The sequence below is a fragment of the Marmota monax genome, unplaced genomic scaffold, assembly GCF_021218885.2.
Source record: "Marmota monax isolate L192 unplaced genomic scaffold, Marmota_monax_Labrador192_F-V1.1 WCK01_AAM20220418_F8-fsc00092, whole genome shotgun sequence".
Classification (NCBI taxonomy): Eukaryota; Metazoa; Chordata; class Mammalia; order Rodentia; family Sciuridae; genus Marmota; species Marmota monax.
The window spans coordinates 5,606,973-5,632,474 of record NW_026692583.1 but is presented as its reverse complement, the minus strand read 5'-3'; the positions used below and the strand labels follow the sequence as shown (position 1 = coordinate 5,632,474).

The following is a 25,502-nucleotide window of genomic DNA, read 5'->3' as shown; positions in this document are numbered from 1 at the left end:
TCAGAAAGTTGGGTTTTCTTCTCCAAAAATCATTTATACCTGCTACAGAAACGCTGAAACAGTAAACAGCTGTGTGCCCAGGAATGGCCTAGCACAGGGCTTCTGTGACAGGAGAGGGGAGAAGGCCCCCTTGTGCCACACTGAGCAGATCCCAGTCCTTCGACAGTGGTGCAGGAAGGGAGAAGGACCGCCTCTGGACACGTCACCACCGTGGCTGGAACAGTCCTAAGGCAGATGGCACATGGAAACCCAGAACAGGGCCCGGGGCACTCAGGGCCACTGCTGGCAGCACTGCCCGAGGTTAGAACGCAGCAGTCAGTTCGGAGTGTTCACATGATTTTAAAAGCCAGGATATGGTTCCTCCGTTGTATCTGAGACCCACTCTCGAAGACATTGTCAAAACCAAAAATAACTCCCTAGAGAGAAGATCCACATTCCAAGGGACAAGCCATCTTATCTGGATGAAGGGACAATTTAACTCGTGAAACTCTAGGACCCAGGACAACAACAAAAATAATTTCTTTGAATATATTCAACTAGAATGGTAAGGCATTTTCCTCCATAAAACACTATGGTTTTCCCAGTATTCCAAAGGAATCTAATAAATAATTTTACCGAGAAGAGCCCAGATCAAAATGGAAGTGAACACCTGGAGCCTGATGGACACAAGCCACAGGCCCCTGTGTGGGTGCCGAGCTGAGTCTCCAGGGAGGCCGACACCACCCCCAGCTCAGCCCGCGGTTCTTTCCTGCCTGGGCCCAGCCCGAGGTTCCAGTCCGCTTCATAGAAGAGCTCTGCCAGGTGCAGCCTGATGGTGGGCAGCACCCGTGGACAGCATAGGAAGTGGTCACAGTCAAAGTGTCCCCATGCCACCTTGTCTCCTTGCCCTGGACTGGCTGGGACATTTAAGTCTGGCCCTGGGTGGCGCGTCCTCCAGCAGTGTCTCAGGCTGCAGCAGCCGTCACGCAGGGAAGAGCTCGGGCGGGCTCTCTCCGTAGCAGTACTTGGCCACGGGGTCCCGATAGGTGTTCTCGTGCTGCACACTCTGTGGGCAAAAGGGGGACAAACACAGGGTGAGAGGCAGAATGGGCAGGAGCAGGCGGCCAGCAGGCTCTCCCCACAGGAGGCCGGCCCAGGCCATCTCCAGGGTGACTGACTGGAGGCTCCCAGGACCCTCTGAACAAGGAAGGAACTCAGCACTGAGTTTTCAGAACTTTGTTTTCATACAAGCAACTTGAGTTTTAGGCAGGTTCATTAAGTAGCCCAAGACCGAAGCGACTGAAGTATTAATCCAATATAAGTAGGTATCAATCCAACTTGACAGCCATACAGCCAAACCTCCTCTTTGTTGGGATGTTGTTATCAAAATGAACTGAAAGGCAATTGGGAAATCGCCATTTATAATAAAATGAAACTCAAAAAGCAGAGTAGCTTTGTACCAGTAGTCCACCTCACTTATGAATATAGCCCTCCTTGCTCTGAAGCTCATTTTAAAAGGGACATTTCCACCCCCCCTCTTTTCCCTCTCCCCTCCCTAACAGGATTGGGGAGACAGGGTTATCTTTTCTTCTGCACCTTAGGCCTAGCTGTCTGTCTTTGAGCACACACCCACCACAGGAAGATCCAGGAAGTGACTATCTCCCAAATTAACGGGTGAATCTCCACATCATCAGGGCACCTAGGATCCACCACACTGGGCACACCTGGAATGTAGGCTTTGAATCCTCTTTAAAACACCCTCTGCTCTCCCTGACGCGCAGAACCACAGCCTCTAGGAGACGGTCCCTTGTGCTTCTCCTTTGCTAGCATATGAACCTTCCTTTTCCTTTTTCTAAAACCGTGTCCTCCTTATTAAATTGGCATCAGGGACAAAGACTGAGCTTTCGGTAACAGCTTCACTTAAGATTGGAAATACTTCTGGGTTTTATCAGTTATGGAAAGAAAATGCTTGGCCTCTTCTTGCATTTCTCAGAATGAGAGCGATGTGAATCAAAGTCCTGCATCCAGCCCTCCTCTTTAAAGTCCACTCAAGCGGAAAGCTCCTCAGGCAAAACAAGGCCACCAGGAACTTTTAATGCTCTCAAATGCTCCTTCCACCCTGGAACACTTGCCGTGCTCTCAGAGCAGACCAGAGACATCAGAAGGGGCATAAAATCAAAAGGTGGGCCACAGAAGCCTGGCGAAGGGCACAAGAGTTCCAGAGCATGGTGAATGAGCTGCTACCTCAGGGAAGCCAGTGAAATCTTGGTGGCACACCTGGCGATTTCAAAGCTGAGGGCAGAGTGCGGAGAGCCAAGGGCCTTCAGACCTCTCGGTGACAGGTGCACTCTGTGTGAGGAATAGACAATCCCGGTGGTCCACTTTCAGAACAGTACTTAGCTTCAAATGTAAAGTGACTTGGGATGCAGGAAAGGCAGCTGGCCAGGGGAGCAGGATGGAAAGTTACAAGCAGTCAACACCAGAGTGTCAAAACTCACAGCCCCTGACAAACAGGAGGTGAGAAGGAAGGGGCCCACCTGGCCCTGACCAACAGAGATAAACTGTGAAATTGCCAAAAGCCACTCAGCCCAGGAGACTTCACCACAAGAGAACACAGGGAGGTGGGACAACTAAGACACATTCCTTTAAATAACCCAATAGGAGCGGGTGAGACCTAGGTGACTTGGGGAAGATAGTACAGCCAATGAGGAGCTGGGAGAGGGGATAAAATACTGGTCCTACCCAACCTGGGGGTCCCTGAGCACCGAGTGGGCACTGAATCTTGCAAGACCATCATTAAAGTCTCACTCTTTGCTGATCCTGTGTCTCTTAGACAGGTGAGCATGTCTCTTACAACCCGGGAGCTTGTCCTGGAGGAGATGCGTCCCACCCAACTTTGGGTGGCCTGCTCTGCCCAGATATCCCATTGCCCACCAGCGGGAGCAACACTGGGTTTCCTTGGCTGAGGCAGGAAATTGGACCAGGAGTGCTGCTCCAGTGGTTGGGAATTTTCGGAGGTTGAATATGTGTGACTGAGACACACCCTGGGCACTTTGCAGAGCCCCACTCGTGGTTCCAGACGGCTGGAGACTGACTGAGCTCAGCTCATGCAGGAAACTCCATTGAGGGGGCTGAGCACATGTGTGGCCCAGGGAGCACAAGGAATCCCCAGTGACGGGAGCTGAGCACACGGGTTCTGGGAGGTTGAGTCCACGAGGTGAAACTCGGTTACAGAAACCTAGTAAGAATGGGGAATAAAAACTCTAGGCCCAGGGAAAGGGAAGGCAAGTGGAAAGATCCCACCTGTACCCATCTTCTTTAAGAACTTTAAGCACTCATGGACCCCGCATTCTTTACTGTTCTGTTCTGACCAGTCTTGTTCTGTCTGACAGAGTTTCCAACTCTGCCTTTCTTTTGTGCTATTTTTATATGGACGCCAGGTACTTGAGTTAACTCTCAAGTTCACTAGAAAAGGAAAGAAATCTTCTCCCTTAAAAAGTCCCAGGCACGGGGGTGGGGGCTGGGGCTGGGGCTCCGTGGTACAGCGCTTGCCTAGCATGTGTGAGGCCCTGGGTTTGATCTCTAGCACTACATATAAATAAAATAAAGGTCCGCTGACAACTAAAAAAATATTCTTAAAAAGTCCCAGGCAGGGAAAATATACAGTGGCGATGGTGGGAGTGAATCTGTTCTGTAGAGGACGAGTGGCCAGCTGGACCGCTCATGTCAGCGTCCACCATGGCTGTCAGAGTCCATTCCTCATGTTCCCAATGGCACATGCCCTTTCCATGTCGGGGGTCATACTAAGAAATCTGTGACAGGCTCTACTTTAACTTCTATAGGTCAATTTACATTGGTAAGAATGAAGGGTCTTTGAAATTACTAACCTGGACGTTTTTCTAGTTGGCCAGGCAATCAAGAAAACATTAGTTTCTATAAAATGTTTAAAGTGCAATGTTCATTACTTTAAGGATTTTTATTTGGCAGGAATAATTGATTTAAAGTGTTAACTGGACTTGTCTGATACCTTGTTTTTTATGGGTAACCTAAGTTAAAAATGGGTAAATTAGATTCAATCTAAGTGGGACAACATTTATGAATGTGTTTGTTAGAGGAGACGTCTGATTAATTTGCAAAGTTAAAAACATCGACTGCTAAGTTTAAATTTAAGTGCTGGTGACTTCTTGAATTCCAGAAGTTGACATATATTTGGGTCTGTTAAATGTCTTTATAAGTTGGGAAATGGAAAAACAGTCTTAAAGTTGCTTTGCTTCTGGGCCTAGCAAGGTTGCTAAGAGTTAAGATTCTAATAGGTGTAATTCTATATGTTGGGAATACAAAAAGTTTCAGCTATGTTTTCATTAAAGTATTGTAAATAAAGTATTTAATCTTATTAAAAAAGGACTAATTTGTCTGAATTCAGAAATCTCATAAATTTGTCTAATTTCAGAATGTAAATTTAGGAAAGAGTCAACAACTGGAAGAAGGGATATAAAAAGTTACAGGTATGGAAATGTATGTTTTTGAACAAGAAGTATTTTGTATGATAAAGTAGTATTTTGGTGCAGAAGTCTATGTGAAAGCAAGGACAAAGCTAAGGATGTAAACAAGCTGTAGAATGTCTAAGTTGCAAAAGGTTTGTGGAAGGTAAGTCTCTAAAAGTTTATGCATGTGATTAAGTTGACTATGAGTAGTCCAGTCAGAAAAAATTATTTAAAGGCTTTTCTAAGGTCAATTTAAAGGCACAGATATGAAACAAAGTTTAAAACATTGAGTTGTTCTTATCCATCAAGAGAATTTGTGTCTGTTAGGTTTTATTACTAAAGGAAAGCAAGTCTGAAAGGAATTAGAATTTGTTCCAGTTTTAAAGTCTTTTAAATGATTACTTTGTAACTGGTTAAATAAACAACTGTTCTCTTTTATACACTATATTTGATATAAAAGGGTCACGCTCCCATTTCAAAACCTGACTTATATCTGTTTGCTTTGGTGAAGTCTATTTCTAATCATTAACAGTGTTTTCTAAATGTAAAAGAGATTTAAGTCTAGCTTAGAAAAGCACTTTACCAAGCTTATGTCCTCCAAACTAAAATTGTCTGTAGCAATAGTCTCCTTCAGATTTATGTCATTTAGTATTCTGGAACTGGATATGGGTAACCCATTATCAATAAGTTATACACAGAATTTTCTGTTACCTTTTAGAATAAGATAGAAATTTAAATGTACTTTTGGAAGATAATCAGGAGAGTCTAAACTTGTTTAAAGGCTGACAATGTGGAACACAGACGCAGTTTACCACTTTTCCCTCAAAAAGAAAGGAAAAAGCTCTCTTAGCTTCTGCTTTGATCCATATTTTAGATGTCACATTATAGTGCATTGACTGATGCTCATATAGACTCAGGAAACAACATATGAGAACTCTGTAAAATTATATTTAAGAAAGAGGCAAGATCAATTTCAGAAATAAGACACTTTACCTAAGATTAGTCAAGAACCCTGCCTCACCTGAGAGAAGGCTCTGCCTCTCACCTTACTTCATGTTAGGATTACTCCAAGAAGGCTAGCTTTAAAAACTCATTTAAAAAAACATAACCATGGGATGGGGACATAGCTTAGTTGTCAGAGTGCTTTCCTCACATGCACAAGACCTTGGGTTCAATCCCCAGCACCACAAAAAAAAATAATAATAATAATTAAAAATAAATGTGGGTAAATGACAGAAATCAATAAGAGGAAAGGTAGCAGGGGTGGGGAGAGGGAAGGGAAAGGAGAGGTACTGGGATCTGAATTAGAACAAGATATGCTCCATGCTTGTATAATTACATCAAAATGGATTCTGTCATATATAACTAAAAAGAATCAATAATTAAAAAATAGTTGAGATCAAAAAACATATTTTTGTTGTAAAGATTACCATAATCTCAAAATAAACAAGAGACATAATACAAAACTAAGTAAAGGTTTGGGTGAATTATAAAAGATATACAACGTCTTAAAAATTTTAAAGTAAAATTGTAAAGGATCTCATATATGATTGATTTTGATAAATTTATGGATCTTTCTGGAGGCAAATAGATACAAAAGATATTAGTGTTATTATAGAAATGATATTTATTGGTACAAAGCTATTATGCTTACTGAATGTTTTTGTTCTTTTTAAAAAAATTTTTTTTTAAATTTTCCTTTTGTGCTTGTTGCCTGTTGGTATTTGCAGAGCTACTTCTTCTATTAGAACAGCCGGAGTTAATCTGAAACGATAAACCATTACCTACAGGACAGACAGGCTATAAGGCTAACTTCCAGTATTAATACTGACCCCAATTAAAATTATAGACATGTAAGTTAAAACCTACCACTCCCACTTGAAGACTGGTGAAACTGGCCTGATGAATTTTTAAAACCAAAAATATGGACACCAAAGTCAAGAAAGTAAAAGGACCCAGGAAAAGGCAATCAATAAAAATTTTGGCCCTTGCTGTCTAAGATGAGCAAGACCCAGGAATGATGAGAACCCTCTAAGATCACCTGTTCTCCCGATCAGAGGGATCAAGAGGACCCTGGAGAACAGGAAGCCGTTTAGTGCACACTCTGCCAAGAGGAAGGTCATTCGAAAGGGAAATGCCCTGATGTTACCAAGGGAAGCCAACTGTGGTCAGCAAGATCCTGAGCCATCCTGGGAGATAGTACAACTGGGAGAGGAAAACCAAAGAAGCCAAGAGGTTTTTCATATGTTCCCAAGAATGGTCTCTGGAATTTCAACTGATTCTAAAAGTAGATAAGAACAAGGTCAATTTTGACCAACTGGTCTTAAATACCTGCCAGCACAACCATGCTTCGACATTTTTAAGAAAAGACAATGGTTAACTAGAGATGTACACTTGTGTCAGTCCTTGCAAAATTAAGTAAAACTGAGAGGTTATAAAGGAAGAGTTTTTACACAAGAGTGCTTGATGAATATCACAGCTCTACCTGAGTCATAAGTCTGTTCTGAGTCAATTTAAGACGGACAAGTCTTTATAACCTCCTACACAGGTGACTTACTCTGTGTTTGTTGGTGGTAGTAGTATGATTATCTAGCCCTAATATTTATTATGAGCTGCTTAATGAGCGCCCCTACTTGGGAAAAAGCTACAGAATTCTCTACCATGGAAACTAAAGGCCAATTTCTAAGAAAATATATGCTGGTATTAATTAATTAATTAATGTACTTAATCATCACTCAAGTTAAAGGGACTCCTTGCTCAGACTCCTCCTCCAGGATTCAAAAGTTGTCACTTCCACTTCCAGCCTTATGACTTGGTTTTAGCCACGACCAAGAAAGAAGACAAGTTTCCACCCATCTGTAAAGGAATTTACCAATGCTCCTGATGCCTGGGACAGCTGTCTGAACTACTAAAAGGGGTGAACCTATTTCCATGGTGGTTTCCACCTCAAAAAGTAAATATGACTAAGATAGGTGACAATACCAAAGGGTACAGGAACAAAAATGAAAACGAGACCAAAAGACGGAAAAAGAAAAAGGGGGGATTGGTGAGAAACAGAAAGTCTGGCTGTCCATTTTCAGAACATGCTCAGCTTCAAATGTAAAGTGACTTGGGATGCAGGAAAGGCAAGCTGGCCAGGGGAGCAGGATGGAAAGTTACAAGCAGTTAACACCAAAGTGTCAAAACTCACAGTCCCTGACAAACAGGAGGTGAGAAGGAAGGGGCCCACCTGGCCCTGACCAACAGAGATAAACTGTGAAATTGCCAAAAGGCACTCAGCCAAGGGGAATGTCCCACTACAAGAGAACAGAGAGGTGGGACAACTAACAGACACAATCCTTTAAATAACCCAATAGGACCGGGAAAAACCTAGGTGACTTGGGAAAGATTGTGCACCCCAGAGTACTCGCCAATGAGGAGGTGGGAGAGGGGATAAAACACCGGTTATACTCAACCTGGGGGTCCCTGAGCACCAGGCACTGGCTCTTGCAACACCATCATTAAAGTAAAGCTTTGCTCTTTGCTGTTCCTGTGACTCTTGGACAGGTGAGCGTGCTTCTCACGCTATTTAACAGCCAAAGAACAAAGCACACCAATACACATTGAGAGCCTGACAACTGACTGGTGTGTTCCTGTATCAAACACTTACCTGCCCTGGCCCCTTGAATCCTAAAACAAACCACAACTCTGTCACCGTACAAATCACTGCTCACTCCAAAGTGGAGGGACTGCTGGAAAACCGGAGTTGAATTTCATTCAAAGACAAGAAGAAAAATCTCTCTTAATAGTTGGACTAAGAAGACTGCACCCAGACTTTAAAAACCAATTTTATGCTTCCATTTAAAGTGCAAACATAAATGGATGGCGTTGGAGAAGATAAAGCTAAGTGAATTCAGCCAATCTCTAAAAAACAAATGCCAAATGTTTTCTCTGATACAAGGAGGTTGACTCATAGTGGGTTGGGAGGGAGAGCATGGGAGGATTAGATGAATTCTAGATAGGGCAGAGGGGTGGGAGGAAAGGGGGGGCAGGAGATTAGCAAGGATGGTGGAATGTGATGGACATCATTATCCAAAGTACATGTATGAAGACTTAAATTGGATATCAATATACTTTATATACAAACAAAGATATGAAAAATTGTGGTATATATGTGTATTAAAATTACAATGCAAAAAAAAACACAAAGCACATGTGAAAAGGCATAAATTGGCATGAACATATTTTATATACCAAGATACAAAAAATTGTGCTATATGTGTAGTAAGAAATGTAATGCATTTCACTGCTGTCGTGTATTTAAAAAATAAAATAAAATCAATAAAAGATATTTTTTTTAAAAAAGCGCAAACATGCCCAGCAGACAGGAGATGTGCAAGGTGACTAGGCCTTGAGCTAATATAAAGGCTTCACTTTTCCCAACTTGGGTCCATCTGGTGCTGACACTGTAAACACTGTCATTACACCAGACAGAGCGCGGTGTGGAAGGCTTCCTATGAACCTTCTCCACCATCACTCTGCCCCATGTACATTTGCTAGTTTTCTCCAGCTGCAGACTCTCACCGCTCCCCCGCCCCCGGGACAGATGGCGGCTCCTGACCTGGGAAGAGGTCCTGCACTTAGCCAAGCACAGTTCAAAGTGATCTTCCACTGCCATGAAGAGGTTCTGGAATGCCACTGCTGCCCGGTTGAGGAAGCGCTCCAGGAGAAGTTGCTACAGAAACAAAAATCAGTACCTGTAATAATTCCACAGCGAGCAAGCACAGGTTAATAAGAGATGCTGACATAGAGACAGAGGGGGCCCAGTTCCTTATTCACTAGGCCTCTGATTAGCAACACAGTGGGCCTTTCTGCAGGGGAGCCTTCAGTCCCTGAGAACCAGCTCCTCTCTCTGCAGGCAAAGCCTACTGCACAGCAGTGATTTCTGATCCCACAAAGTTCCTTTCTAAGTTCTATAATCAGCAGAACCTCAGAAGAGCCTCATGGTCACCCTGAAATAAAGGATGACAGACAGGGAGGCCTGGAGCCGCAGCTGCTCTACCTTGTTGGGCTGCAGGCAGCAGGACACACAGTGCTCGTAGGCGCTGCAGCAGCCGTTGGCCAGGCAGCCATCGCAGCAGTACTGCTTTGTGCTGGGGACGCTGACATCACAGCAGCCATTGGTCAGCAGATCCTTCCGTTCACAGACGTACCCTGCAAGTCAGAGAGGAGTCTGAGCATGGAGCCAGCAGTGAGCACGGAGCAGTGTGAGGACGGACACAAGGACAGAAGCTGGCGACGGGGCAGCCTCAGCATGGGGGCGCCAGATGCGGACAAGTGACTAGGGCTGGCTTTCTCAGAGGGGGAGTGAACAGAAAGTAGGGCTCTCCACCGGGGCTGGCTCCACACTGCGATGCCTGTCAGCCCACAGCCAGGTGTTTCATCTGGGCACCTCGTCAACACCAGGAGACCGCCCACGACTTGCTGTTCTAACCTCTGCAAGCCAACCTGTCTTTCATCTGCCTCAAGAAAAATGTCCCCTTTTTTTCCTTCCTTTTTCCCTCTATTGCAGTGCAGGGAATACTCTTTTTCAAATAAAAATCTGAAAATAGGAAAAACCAAGGCATTCACTCACAAAAGTTCTTTCTAGACTTAAATATCAACAAAACACTCTCTACAACATCTTTTAAGTGCTTGCTGTTTATTTAGTAATTTGGAGAATTTCCCAAGTAGAAATAGTCATACTTCACCTTTGTAAAGTGATTCAGGCTCTTTGCACGTGAAATACTGGGGACTCAGCTAACCCTGGAGTTAGGGGACGCTGCCCCCCGATGCCCAAGGAAGAGAAAACCTCCTCCTGAGTCTCTCCACTCAACTACATGCAGCCATCTCCTCCAGCCCAGTGGCCTCATGCCTAATGCCACCTCCCCACAGAAACTGATTTCTTGTTCAGAGCTTTGACACAGACATTTCTCCACATCCTTCTAGGAGTGGGACAGAAAAATGTCAGAAGGCTTCCATGAGGGCCACCACTGGGCTCTTAAGATACTCCCAGGTGCACGTTCAGGCCCACAGGTGCGTGCACGGGTCCACAGGTGCAGAGCAGCTGCTCCCAGCATCACTCCACTCAAATGCCCCAGCTCCTTGGTCCTCAGAGAATGAGACTCGTTGTAGCGCAGGTTGTTTTCAGAAGCTACACTGGAAAACAAAGCCTAGGCAGAAGCAGGAGGCACCTGTGGAATAAGGACAACAGAAGGGACCAAGGGGGCCTTTGCTCAACACCTGAGAAACTGAGGCCTCAGGAGAACAGACCTAGTTACCTGGGAAACTGGTACCCTTTGCTGTTGTGTAACTGTTATTCCGTCTCCTAGGTTAGGAGAGGATGATTCTAAAGGCATAGTAAATGTTTCTGGGAGTTTCCCCCAACTATTCCTACTTATTTTCTTTATAGAGAATTCAAACAAACAAACAATCCAAGTAAGTCAGCACTTTTCTTGAAATTCTGCCCCAAGTGATAACTATAAACAACTCTGTGCCAGGAAGATCTAAATATTATGTGACCGAAAGGCTATTTGTCCAGTTAGCTTTCTGCCATTTCCTTTTCCACACTGGGTCAGTATTTCAGGCCTTCTTTTTGTTTCCAGTGCCACTGTCCAGCATTAAGCCTGGAATCTGCAGGTCTCATTTCTGGAAAGTTCATCAAGTTCTCAAGACCTCTTGCTCTATACCATGGGCTACTCATGCAAATGTTATTTCCAACAAGGAGACGGGTGAGATCACAACCTCGAAATGCATTGCACTGCCTGGGAAATTAACTTCCAACCTTTGATAAGTCTGCAGTTCTAATTGGTTGTCTTATTTAATGACATGTTACCCAGGCAATATTCGTGGTGGCATCTGCTTGCTGAAAGGCGTGAGTGCTGTGAGCTTTCTTTATTTCTTAAGTCACTTCTCCCACATTCACGGAAGTGAAATAAAAACCTATGACTCTTGGATTTTCACCAATTGATGAGTTGATTCTTGGAACTTTTTAAAGAGTCTGTGAGTCTCTGTCTCACGTACATTAATCAGAAAAAAAAAGTATTCTTTTGCTAGCTACAATCAAAGAAAATGACAATTGTGTTTATAACTCAATGCTAAATTCGAAAGTCAAGGCATAAGATGTCAGGTCTTCTAAATTTGAAGTAAGCCCCGAACTCCACCATGTCAAGGCATCTGATCCCAGTCCTAACCAGCTGCACTATCTCTGTCAGTTAACTAACTCCCTTTGCTCAACTTTACTATTAAAAAAAAAAGACTTTTGCAATATTTGCTTTTTCAATGTGACCTTAAGAAGAGCTTGTCACTGCTACCACTGCTGATTTGCAAGTATATTTTTGTTCAAAATTTTCAGCTCTCTTATCTTAGGTAGGCAGTTTTCCTCTGACCCACCTCATTTCCAAATAATATCATCTCTGGTTTCATGACTTTGGGATCTTTTTGAGAAAGTTTTATTTATTTATTTTTATTTTGCAGGGTCTCTAAATGTTTTTTAAAGCAATAACGTCTTCATTTACTTTGGCCTCATCATGTGTAGATGAAGACTCTACTAAAGGTTCACCTGTCACAATTCCAATACTGTCCTGTTCACAAACCATCTATCCTGAGACTCTTAAATGGTAAAATTTGTTTGCAAACAAACAAGGAAACCATGTTATTTACAAACCACTAATTAAGAAAAAAAAAAAACCTACAAAGCATCAGGGAACTTTGAGCACTGTCTGGATACCGTTAGCACTTTTTCTGATGTGATAATAGTATTGCACTTATGGTTTATGAAGGTCCTTAGCAATCCTGGGCAAGCACTTAAGCCCTGGTGCCTCTCTCTTCACCTACAAAATGAGGCTGGCAATACCTATCTTCACAGGTCTGCTACAAAAACAAAAAAAAATGCAAGACATCCACACTTGATGCCCAGTGCCCAGCACTTGGAGGAGCTCAGTCAGTGCAGGCTGAGCAACAGCAGGCCTCTGGGAAGGGCAAGCAGGCTTCAAGGGGGATGAGCTCTAGCAGGTGTCTGGTCTGGCTGCCTCGCCCCAAAGAAATCTCTTTTCTTATAGCTTAAATAGAAGCAAGAAAATATCCCTCAATTTCTAAGAGGAACACACTTTGAGTATGATTCATTTGAAACTGACCAGTCAGTCTATCAACAACCACATTTCCTGAGCGTCAACAGTAGGTGGATTCACTCAGGCTACCAAGGATTTTTAAACTGAACTCTCACTTTACAGAGTTCACCATCAAGATGGAGGAAAAGGTTGTCAAGAGCTGAAAATACGTGAGCTGGAGAGAGACTGGCAGAAGTGGCCCAGGGACTGATGGACAATTAAGTGCTGACACTGGAGGCTGCAGACACAGCAACTGTTAGGAGGAGGGAGAACCACCAAGGCAGGCTTCTCTGACACTGAACAGAAATGGTGAGCAGGGCATGACAGAAATGAAATGAGCACGCAGGGAGACGCGCTGCAGAGGAACGCCTGCTGAGACCAACCCCACCAAGGGCCCCACCAGCACGTTGCATCCTGGCTGCCAAGATAGGGCGCGGAGCCGGCCTTACCCAGGTCGTCCGTGATGAGGTGCTTCCCTTGAATGGAGTTCCGGCACTGATTGCTTGGCCGGCTGCTATTGCCCAAGTTGAACTGTACCTTCCATGGAATGGGTTGGTCGTGGTCCTGAACCTGGAGGAGATTCCGATCTCTCACTGCCCTCTCCTCCTGCAAAGAGACCATCAATGGAAAGGTTAAAGTATCTTTCCTTGTGATCTCACCAATTTTTCATAGAGACTGCAGCAAGAGGACATCATAAGAAGCTTGCCCCCCAGGAACCTGTACTCTGCTGGTAGAAACAACATCCGAGAAGGGTCATAAAATAGAATTGTAGGAAAAAAATCGTAAGGTTTTTTTTGCCTGTACCTGGCAAGTTTACCTGCAAGGTCCCAGAATGACGTGCACATGACAAATGTGCAGAAGTGTTCATTTGCAGGGAAAAAGCTTTGAACTTTTTCTTTCTGATGGCCTGTCATTTTGAATTTTTTCATATTAAAAAAAAACATGTGGAATAGAATGCAAAATTTGAATACTTTAGCGTAAACAGAAAAGGAAACATTTTTGTGACTGTCACCTCAGGCATAGCAGACACATCTGGAGCACAGGTCGCTTTCATTTGCAGTGAGGGTATTTCAGAGACACAGTATGGGGAAACTGAGTTGGGGCCGACAGAGGGTAAGATGAAGCGGTCATCTCGGGAGTTCACTGTGTGGGAATCCTGAGAATGTAACCCACAGCACCTCTACAGCAGACCAGAGGAGGAGCTGCCTGAGCAAGAGTTGACCCCCTGTCTCCTAGCCCTGAAGCCATGCTGGGCGGGGAGTTTTCTAAATCACCTTTTCTGTGCCATTAAAGAGATTGAGGAGGAAGGTGCTCAAGTGCCAGAAAGCCTGCCAAGCAGGGGACAAACCACTGCAAAAGACTCTCTCCTGAAGGTCTTTATGTTCTTTAAACATTCACCGTTCAAACAGAGTTCGGTGGCTTGAACCACTGAGATTGATCTGTTGTGGCAGGGTGCCCGCTGGTGAGCCCAGCTGTGTGAGAAGCGGAGACAGGAGGAGCTTCTCGATCTTTTCTTTAAAAAGGAAGGGGTCTGCTGGGGATGTGGTTAGTGTTAGAGTGCTGGCCTAGCATGTGAGAAGCCCCCGGTTCAATCTCCACATCGCCAAAGAAAACAGACCTGTCTTTTGTCACTTTTTAAGCAAAAAGGATTAACTTTGAAAATCTGATGGCAAGGGCTGGGGCTGGGGCTGGGGCTGAGCGGTAGGGCGCTTGCCTAGCATGTGTGAGGCACTGGGTTCGATTCTCAGCACAGCTGTAAAAAAATAAAGGTCCATCAACATCTGAAAAAAATATTTTTAAAAATCTGATGGCAAAACTTACATAGTTTTTAAAAAATGAGAAACACCTTTGTAATTATTAAAATTTATTTAGAAAACTAATCTGGGAAGAGCCATTAACATTTAAAACAAATATATATTAACAACTTGGCCCAGCAAACCCTTTTTTGAAGGCCACCCTATAGACAATGCCAATGTGTAAGGATGCACTGGGGTACTTACATTGTTTAAAAGGTAGAAAAACCTAGAAGCTCAACAGAGAAGAACTGAGTACTAGTACAGACGTGGTCTTACAACAGGCTGCAATGGACTGACAGATGTCTAGAGTAGGTCTTCACCCGGATTCCCACATTCAATTATGTACAGCTTAAAATGAATTCTGACTCTTGAGTCTACCAATAGATGAGGAAAACACCTCTGTGGATGAGAACTGGGTATCAGTGTTCTTAAAAGTCCCAGATGATTTTAACAGGGTGCAGAGCACTGAGTGTCTACAGTATATTAAGAGAGAAAGCAAGTTGAAAATAGTGTGCACCGTGTCACACATTATATTCTGATAACAACTACAACATGTACATATAGGTTGGTAAGAACTGAGAAAAGCTTAGAAAGTCTACTCCCAATTATTGCCATGGAAGGAGATTGTGATTCTTAAAATTATCTTTAATCATTTTTGGAATAATCTTATTTTTAATTTAAGACGTGTTTGTGAATAACAGGAGAAACGAAGGGAAGGTCCTGCAGGAACTACACTGCCTGGTGACTTTTCTGTACACCTGTAATTATTTCAGACTAAAAGGTGGGTGTTTTTGTTTTTGTTTGAGAGAGAGAGAGAGAGAGAGAGAGAGAGAGAGAGAGAGAGAAATTTTTTTTAATATTTATTTTTTAGTTTTCAGTGGACACAATATCTTTATTTTATTTTTATGTGGTGCTGAGGATGGAACCCAGCGCCCCGCGCATCCCAGGCAAGCACGCTACCGCTTAAGCCACATCCCCAGCCCTAAAAGGTGTTTTTAAAAATAATTATCAACATTAAAGACAGAAATTACCCATGATCCCATCACACAAATAAAACCCCATCTGTATCTGTACATGAACTTCTGGCCTCTAAACCCACTTGATGTCACAAATTAGGGTGCTTTGCATTCAGCTCTTCTTGACACTAATTGGATAGTAAAACATTTCCAAGCACCTACAGGATCTCTGATCATCTCATTTTCAAGTCTATATAACGCCATCATGCTGATGTGCCCTGAGTAAACACATCCTCGTAGACTAACATGAGAATACCCAGGGATTTTGCTATCCTAGATGGCTCTCAATAAAATGTGAGGATTTAAAAAACTGTTGAATAATTTTTAGTAGTAAATGCCATGCGATGCTGAATAACTCCAAAAATTCTATCTACCGTGTGCGATACCACCAGCATTTAAATGCCACTAATTATGATTTGGCCACAACCCCACCAGGACCAGTTTTGTTCTTTAATTTACTATGTAAATGGTCTTTCAAGGTGGCTTTTTTGTTTTAACAGGAAAAAGTGGCACCAGCCTGCACTTGGCAGGATGTACAAGAACAGGTGTATTTGCTGGTCAGTGGGAGATGAGGAGCGAAGTGCAGGAGTCTTGGGAACTGGGACAAATCATTTAGGAGCATCCTGCTTAACTACCTGTGAATTCACACCCCGCTGCTCTACTGGGACACACGAGCTAACTGCATCATCAAGCTGTGTGCACATTAACCTGAGCTGCAAATGCCACCCTGGATAAATTAATAGCTATAAAGACTATTAAGGGGCCAGTCAGAGTGCAGTAAACTGGCTGTTACGACAAGGTTAAAAGTGTCCTTAACATTATTCCCAAGCTATCCTGTTATTTGTCTTGAAAGAAACAAGAGTTCATGGCCAAGTGATCTCAGAAGGCTCTCTGCCACAGAACAATATTCCTGGTAAACAGGAAAGCAATTCTCCCAGCGCTTGAACTTGTTTTCAAACATGAATATTCAAGACCCTGCCAAAGAATTGTGTGGGGAGGGCAGAGATGGCATAAGGTAATGACCTGGCCCCAGTTCCTTTTCTGATGGCACAGTCTTGCAAAGGGCAGGGGGAAGGAGCACTGAGGACTTTCTTCCTTCAGATGGGAGCTTAAACTTTTCTCAAACTGTTCCCCAACCCTACGGGTGGTCTCAGCTTGAAGCTCTTCACCAAATATGTGTATTTTTTTCATTCAAGATTCAGTCAAATGTATGGAACTTCTACAAAGTACAAAGGCTACAGGGACAAAGGTGACCAGGTGCTCCAGTCTCCAAAACCTCCTTGAAGCTGCTGGCAAGGAGATCTGCACCAAATCAGTGCAACAGACCACTGCAGACAGGATGAAGATGTCCCGTGGTACACCAGGGCACCAAAGAAAGGGTAGGAACAAAGACACACGAGAACTTTCTTTTAGAATTGTAAGGAGTGCAGAAATGTCTTCATTGCTAATGAGTGTCACTTTGCCTTGAATTTTCAAAAGGTGTATTAATAACTGTGCTGGGCATGTTTCAGGGGTTGTTATAAAGGTCAAATGAAATGGTGTCCCACGTGGGTGAGAAAGCACTTAAACACAAGGCACTTTTGCCATTAAGAGATCTGCCTGAGTGTCTGGAAACTGGGAAGGAGGAAAGCCGAAGAACTTCCCAAATGCCTAATATTTGGGAATTGCAATAATGAAAAATCAAAGTTATAAAAAATTTAAAAGAGCTTTTCAAGATGAAGAAAATGCTTATATGCTGTGAAGAAACAGTAGGCTTCAATTACACACAGAGAAAGTATGAAAAATGACAGGAAGAAAATAAATAGGGGACCCCTCTGGTTGGTGAGATTACCGGTAACTGTTCCCTCTGCTGGCCTGTGAGGCCCTTTACAAACTTTCTAGAAGACATGTGTATCTTGGTGATCAGTGAAAATGCAAAACAAAAGCCAGATAACCAACACAATCTTAGGATTTACTGCACTTCACTTCAGATAGCATCTAAGATGGCTCCAATTCACAGACCTAACTGCTTTAAAGCCAAAGATGTTAATGTGTTTTCAAGGAGCTAGGCAAATAGCCCCTTGAACTGTAGGAGCAGGGAACACTGCCTGAGAGGACCTGAGGACCCTCTGGCCAGCACTGGGATTCCCTGACCTCAGGCCCAAAGCCCTGGAGTCATCATCTCTCACCCTTTGACTTCCTGTCTTTCCTCCTCCCAGCCCATGACATCTGCCTGCCCATGTGCCTTCTCCAATGTGCGCCATCTCCAACACACCACAGCACATGCCCAGAGGGGCACAGTGGTGCTTAGGAAAACTTTGTTAAAGAACATGCCAAGTTACCTGGCACCACTTGCCACCCCCAACCCTGTGCCCCAATGACATCCCTCACTAGTTTCTCCTATGTTCCCATCTATAAAAACTTAAATTATCCCCCAAAGCATTAATTAACATGAAAACCAAAGAAAAGAGGGATCCAAGAAGCAGAAGCTAATGACTACCTCTGGACCAAGCACCGCCCTGCTGCATCTGCCGTCTCCCATCTCCCCAAGCAAAGCAGAGGATCCCGCAGAGCTCCCAGTCTCCAGGCTTCTTCTCAATTAATGGCAAACACTTTCCTCCCCCAGCCCCGAACTCCAGCTCTCCAGCTCCATTTTGCAGATGGAGAACCTGGAGAGGGCAGCCAGGTGAGGGGAGCACACTGGCTTCCAGGGACATTCCCGCAGACTGGCAGACGCCAGTTGAAGTTGGTCACAGCACCAGGGTGCACAGGCCAAGGCAGGCAGGAGAGCAGCAGCCAAGGTGGCCTAGGGCAGAACTGCTCAAAGTTCTGGTCCTGGCCCTTAATATGCTTGGAAAAATTACCCAGGATCCCAATATGTGGGCTTCTGTGAGTTGTGGCTCCTGGTGTTTGATCATACCAAAAATTAAACTTTCTTAACATATTTACATTAAGCCAACTGTTAATTCATTTAAAAATAAAAATAACTCATGGCATGTTAACACATTTGGGGAGGAAAAAAGTTTTTCAAGAAAAACAAATGAGAAGAGGGGCAATATTTTTACACACTGTGACTAACGCCTGGCGTAAGTGGGGTGCTGGAGTCTCTCCTCTGCCTCTGCAGTCAATGTGCTGCAATCTGCAGTCCGGGCTGAAGCGCAGGCAGAAAAACTACCCGTGGTGTGGCTGGAAGGGCAGGGGAGCCTGGCAACTTTTACAGATGATTGTGGATGATCCTATGCCATGCTTGGCATCAAAACCTGAAGTTTTATCCGGTTTGTTGGAGAACAGCCATGCAGTTCCCCAAAAAGTTAAACACTGGGTTACCATCTGACCAACAGTTCCACTCCCAGCTGTGTACCCTACAGAAACAAAAACATGCCCCACAAGAACTTGTCAATGGACGCTCATAGGAGCACTGTTCATAACAGCCCAAAACGCCACCAGCAATGAATGGATAAAATTCAACAGATGCTTACAATGGACTAGTCAGGCATAAAAATGAAGTTCTGATCCATACCACAACACAGATGAAGGTCAACTGCAAGAAGCCAGTCACAAATGACCACGTTAAGATTCCATTTATAAGAAAAATCCAGAATAGGCAAATCTATAGAAGTAGAAAGCAGGTCAGTGATTGTTTATTTTTTTTTATTATTATTATCATTTATTTTAAAACAGAAAAAAATTTGATATTATTTTCTGTTATAAACTGTAAACATTACATAATAGCATAAATGACATTGGATACTTCCTTGAGACAATATTTTAAAAAATGGATGCGTATGTTTCTGAAAACTTTCAGCAAAAATATTTGTAGCTCAACTCAAATAAAAAAAACATTTATTTCCCCACAGATGATCAAATTAACTACATCTACAGTGGAAGTATTTTTTGTTTCCAACTTAAATAAATTTTCTTGTTGTCAGAACATTTCTAAATAAAGGTACTTGATTTAGTGAATATATGCCCATGTAGACATAGACTCAAAGTAATTTAAAATAATGTATAGACTTAATAGGAAATAAAAATAATAACTTCCAATTACTTTCTTTTTTTTTTTTCTGAGGGATTGACCCACTTTGATCATAGCTAGAAAGTAGCCACCTCTCTGATGTCACAAAGGATCACGGAATCTTAACGTGATACATGTAAAACGGAAACAGAGTGTCAGGTTCTTTGCAGAAATACTAATGTCATTTTAAGGCCACACATTTTTCTCAGAGTACATCCTTTGACTACACGTCGTGGGTTTTGAAAGGATGTATTTTCCTTTCCTAAATTTTTATTTTTTTTATTTTTATTTTTTTATTATTATTAGTTGTTCAAAACATTACAAAGCTCTTGACATATCATATTTCATATATTTGATTCAAGCAGATTATGAACTCCCATTTTTACCCCGTATACATATTGCAGATTCACATCGGTTACACATCCACTTTTTTACATACTGCCATACTAGTGTCTGTTGTATTCTGCTGCCCTTCCTATCCTCTACTATCCCCCATCCCCTCCCCTCCCCTCCCCTCAGTGATTGTTTAAAGCTGAGAGGGAAGGACAGAAAAATTATGAAAGTTTCTAAAATATGACTGTGGCGGCTTCCCAACTGTGAATTCACTAAATACACTGAGCTGTACACTTTAAAAATGAGTTATATAATCATATAAACGTGAATTATATCTCAGTAAAACCGTTGCCAAAAAACAGTTCTGTATAATATGGACTTTGAAACCGTGCCTGTGAACTTTTCATGCACTGTTAAAATCCACGAGTTTCTCTTGCACTCGAACAGATCTTATGCAGATCTTCCAAATGCTGACAACATTTTCGTATACATATCAAAAAGGTCACATTTGTTAATATCACCAGTGACCAAATGGAATAGTTCCTTAAGTGTTAGGAAGTCATCAAGCTCAGGATGGCACAAACATGTTTCCCAAAATTCTAATTTTCACTTGAAAGTTTGAATTTTATCTTTGGCAACAAATAACGTCAGATGTTTTCTGTGAAGTAACAGGCTCACTTTATTGGTTTTCAAGAAACTGTCTATCAAATACCCCATCTGAATAACTACAGTGTACCGCTCATTGTTTCAGGTGAAAATGGTGTTCCCTGAAAACAATAACTAGTTCAGCTCACAACTCAGTCGCCAAGTACCCTCCTTCAAACAGCCACACTTTAGCCGCAGAGGACAGGTGGGCGAGGGAATCTCCCTTCTTGTCAGGCAGAACAACAGGTACTGAAGAGCAAGACTGATCAACGATCAGCAAAACTCATCATGCTCACTGTGTAGTCTTGGGGGAAATAAGGCTCTCAAACACAGGCATGACAGTGAGGAATGCCACAGCTACTAGGACAATGTGGCGCCACGGCTGTGATCGGGCTCAGATACCAGTTTTACCTACCATTCCTTTTGCTCCATCAATTCAAGGGTCAGCACTGTGAAAAAAGCATGTTAGGGCTATTTTGAAAATGATTCTGACCTTATAGGCCCCCTGAAAGCGTCTCAGGAACCCTCCAGCATCCACAGACCACATTCTGGAAACTGCTGGACCAGGTTTCTCTAAAGTCTAAACCTCAGTGGCTCAACAGGAAGGATCACCTCTTGCTCATGGTACAAGTCTCACACAGGTGAGTCAGGGGCTCTACTCATCCTGTTTCTCAGGCAGCAAGGTCCCCTCAACATGCAGACTCCTGGCTCACTGCAGCAGGGGGGTGGGGGGAGCAGTAACCAAACGTCACCTGGAAAGGACAGTTAATACTGGAGGAATAAAAGCCAGCCATGAGGCCACTGCTACCTTCAAAGAGGGCAGGAGAGGCGATCCCACCCGCGCCCAGGTGAAGACTGAGCTACGGCTTGTGAACACCCCTGATGCAGGGGAGGTGTGCTCCACCTCATTACGTACATCCACATAACCGGACAGGATGGCCCGGTGCACTCCCTTCCAAGGCCTGTGTTACTGAGGGGGAAGCAAGATGGAGCAGCATCTGACAGGCCACCGGGGCTAGCTTATGAACAGCTGATCCATACAGTCACCCCGTATTAGGAACTGGATGCTTCCCCCCAAATCCCCATGCTACTGTATTCATCCTCAATGTGATAGCAGGGGAAGTGACATCCGTATTTAGAGGGCCTCTGGGAGGTCACAAGGGTAAAGCAGCTGTCTGATGCCAATGTCTGCCACAGGAGGCCAGGAAACGACATGCCAGTGAGCGTCCTAGAGGAAAGGATACAGCCCACAATCTGTGGGTGCAGATCTGCTCCGATTTCTCCAGACTGACTGTTGCCAGTAGATCTAGAGCTAACAAATCTCCTAATTTTTCAAAAGAAGCCAGAGAAGAGATTTATTTGAAATTTCATATATTTTTAAACTCTACTGTGCAAATACTGCACATTAGCTGTTCTGTCACAATGTTATCAATTAAGAATGTGAACTTTAAAACCAGGCAGCCCTGCATGAGATTCCTGCACCTGCACAAAGGAATAATCCCAGCTACACAGAATTCCTACAAAGTAGAAAGAAAGACATCCTCGAGTAAAATGGTCAAAGAATATAAGGCACAATAGGGAGGGGAGCTATAGAATCACCAGTATGATGTTTACCTTTTCCAGTAGTAAGGGGAACTTAAGGCAAAATAACATTCTATGCAAAATTAAATTCCAAAACAAAGATTTAAACATGAAAAATGGTGCAGATAAAAGACATCAACTAGTTGCTCCTAGAAAGGCAGTCCCCGTGGCCTGAGTGTATACAACGTGTTGCTCCTATCAACATAAAATGAAAATGTGAGCACCATCTCTCACACATCAAACTGCAGGGGAGGTGCGCTCCACCTCATTACGATATCCACATAACCGGACAGGATGGCCCTATGTACTCCCTTCCAAGGTCTGTGTTACTAAGGAGGAAGCAAGATGGAGCAGCATCTGACAGGCCACCAGGGCCAGCGTATGAACAGCTGATCCATGCAGTCACCCCGTACTAGGAATTGGATGCTTCCCCCCAAAGCCCTATGCTAACGTATTTGTCCTCAATGTGATAGTAGGGGAAGTGACATCCATATTTAGAGGAGGGCCTCTGAGAGATCACAAGGGTGAAACAGCTGTGATGGGATTGATGGCCTTGTTGGGCGAGGAAGGAGCCAGAGCTCTCCACAACACGAGGTCCCCACCAAACACAGAATACATCAGCACAGGTGGAAGCCTTGGACTTCCCAGCCTCCAGGACAAGGATGTGTTGTTCAAGCCACCCTGTCCATGGTACTCTGCTGCCACAGCCTGGAGCGAGACTCACAAGTCCTCTGAGCCCCCATCATGTGGTAACGAGCCCTGCCTTTGGTTCAATGCCCTCTTTACAGAGTTCAGCCACCTAATGGGAGAAAGGACAGATCACAGCAATGATTCAACAGAGGCAGACAACAGATCAGGGCTTCTTATGTTTTGAGAAATTAGACCCAAAGAAATTTACAAGGCAAAAATTCTACCAAGAGTTACAAAGCCTTCAGTCTTGCCTTTGTTCCCACCCCCCAAAACCCACTTATGGTCACAGATCACAAGTAAGAAACAAAGACACTGTAATAAAAAATAATAATAAAGAAGATGGTGCCCTGAGACACTTAGGTTTATAGGGAAGAAACAGCATCTGAGACAGGACATGAAAAATCAGGAGTATGCAAGCCTGAGAAGAAAACAAACGCCATCCCAAGTATAAAGACACTTGTTTGCTCAACCAGTATTTGGGTTCTCACCAAGTGCCTGGCAGTATTCCAGGGGCTGGAAGGTCTCCGAACAAGACACATGAGGTCCTTATTCTCAAAGAAATTACATTTGAAAACAGTGAGTGAGGCAAGACAGATAAACAATGAACAACAAATGTTCCATTGGTGATTCCTACCAAAAAAAAATTAATAAATAAAGCTTATGGGCAAGGAGTACTGGGTCACCATGTATGGCCTAAGTAACCAAAGTATGAAGAGTTAGCCTGACTCGAAACGACAGAAAAGATTCAATGACACAACCCCAGAATGGAATCTGGGGTTTTATCTGCCTGTTAACAGGAACACACAAAATTACACATGGGAGAGTAACATGATCTGATCTTCTTAAAGATTATCACCCCTGCTGCTGGGTACAGAACAGATCCTGAGACAAGAAAGGAAGCCGAGACCTGGTGGGCTACTGCAATAGTCCAGGCAAAAGATGACAGATGCTTGACCTAGAGTGACAACTAGGAGAAATGAACAGGTTCAGGTCACATGGCAGAGGCAGAGCCAATATCCTGGATGTAGGAAATGTCAGAAAAGAAATGTCTGAGCTTGGACCACCTGGTGCATAGTAATGCCTTTCTGTGAGACTGGGAAGACTGGGGAGGAACAAGCACTGGCAGAAGAGAATCCAGAGTTCTGTTTTGGCCAAGTGTGAGAAGCCTACACTACCATCAGGAAAAGCAGTCAAGTAGAATGGCGGCTGCCAGGGGCTAGAAAAAAAGAGGGACTGAGATGTTATTGTTACAGGTGTCGTTTGTTTTTTCACATGATGAAGAAAATTATGGGGATGGATGGTGGCAAAGACTACACGTGACAAATACATTTATTATCTCTAAACTGTACACTTAATAGTGGCTTAAAAAGTGAAATTTATGATTATCACAAAAATTTTTGGAAAAAAAATAAAGTAGGCCATTACACAGAAGAATCTGGGATTTTCTGGACAGGTCTAGACTGGAGTGATCAATTGGGAAATCGGCATACAGCTGGTAAACAATGGTGCTAGAGATCACCTGGGTCAGATAGAGAGGAAGCCAGAGGACTAAGTCCTGGCACACAACACTCACAAGTCCAAACCGTTCCGAGAAGAAGCAACACATGATTGGAAAGTGTCCAGAGGTACCAGAAAGCATAAGTCACAGAAGCCCAGCCGTTCACGGTCACCACACATCCCGGCCAACAAGAGACTTGCAACATTTCTGTTCTCTAAAGGGGGAGGCAGGATACAATTCCCTATCTTCCCTATTCCTGGCTTCCTTGCCAATCCACTAAAACATAGTTTGCATTTATGTACTAATTTATGAATTTGACCTTTGAGAGTGGAAAGACAGGCTCTTAACTACATCAGGACAACCGCATCACCAAAAGAATGTCCCTGGCACATCTTGGGATATGCTCACCCTTCCTTGAAACTCAAGAGCTCAAGTTGGACTTCTAAACAAACTCCGGGTAACATTTCCCACTAATGCTCGCTGCCATTGCTCCCCAGAAAGTCTCATGTGGAAGAAAAACCGAAAGGGGGATGAAAAGAAACCTCCACCTAACCAAGTCGTGCACAGAAAGGAGTTCCGTCCAGTCACCCAGGTGGCCTCAGCACGCAACCCCCAGCCGCATGATTAAATCGAGAGCAGGCACGCCAGCGCTGGCCTCGCACCTGACCACTGCCTGGCCCGGCCACCACCTACCCTTCGTGTCTCGGTTTCCCTGGCTGTAAAGCGGGGACGCCCACCTCTCCCTGGACCGCTGGGAATCCGGTGAGGAAAAGGCACGCCCCCCGCAGGCCTGGACTGCCAGGTGAGGAGCACCCAGGTGCCAATCAAGGACACAGGCGCCCCGGAGGGCCCACCGCGGCGGGTTCGAGTCCCCGCTCGGCCCCGGCCCAGCACCGCCTTTCCGCCCCCGCACCAGCGGAACCGGCAAGATCCTTGGCCCGCCCGGAGACCCGGGGCAGGGACACCCACCTCTCGCGACCCCGAGACGCAGGAACCCGGCGGCCGGGAGCGAGGACGCGCGGGCGGGCACTGACCTGCTTTAGGGTGCTGCTGAGGAAGTAGACCAGCGAGAGCCCGAAGACCAGGGCCAGCACCCACCTCTTCCGCAGGAGCCGGCGCCACACCATGGCCGCCAGGTTCACCATCCCAGCTGGGACGCGGGGCGTGGCGGCCGGGGAGCGGAGCAAAGCAGGCCCGGGGACCCGGCGGCATGGCCCCTACACACCGGGCGGCCAGACCCCTAGCCGCAAACCCGGCCCCGCGGTCCGCGGCCCAGCCAGCTCCCGGCATCCGGCGCACGTCGCACCACGTGACCCGGCCCACGCCCCGCCTCCGCTCCGCTTGCGTCACCGGTCGGCCC

At 44.5% G+C, this 25,502-nt stretch overlaps 1 protein-coding gene across 5 annotated transcripts; it reads right to left on the bottom strand.

The window, feature by feature from the left end:
* On the bottom strand, positions 1–25,457 carry Spring1 (SREBF pathway regulator in golgi 1). Of its 5 annotated transcripts, none has more exons than XM_046446235.2 (5): positions 25,241–25,454; positions 13,039–13,195; positions 9,505–9,656; positions 9,064–9,177; positions 1–1,045 (listed from the first exon to the last, which is right to left on the bottom strand). In XM_046446235.2, the coding sequence occupies exons 1-5, from the start codon at positions 25,430–25,432 to the stop codon at positions 962–964; spliced, it is 699 nt and encodes a 232-aa protein (XP_046302191.1). In that variant the 5' UTR covers positions 25,433–25,454; the 3' UTR covers positions 1–961. The 5 variants fall into 5 exon arrangements, with proteins under 5 accessions (XP_046302191.1, XP_046302192.1, XP_046302193.1 ...); XM_046446236.2 differs by having other exon boundaries at positions 25,177–25,430; XM_046446232.2 differs by lacking the exon at positions 1–1,045 and adding an exon at positions 1,052–8,194 and having other exon boundaries at positions 25,241–25,457.
* Positions 25,458–25,502: the final 45 nt, after the last annotated feature.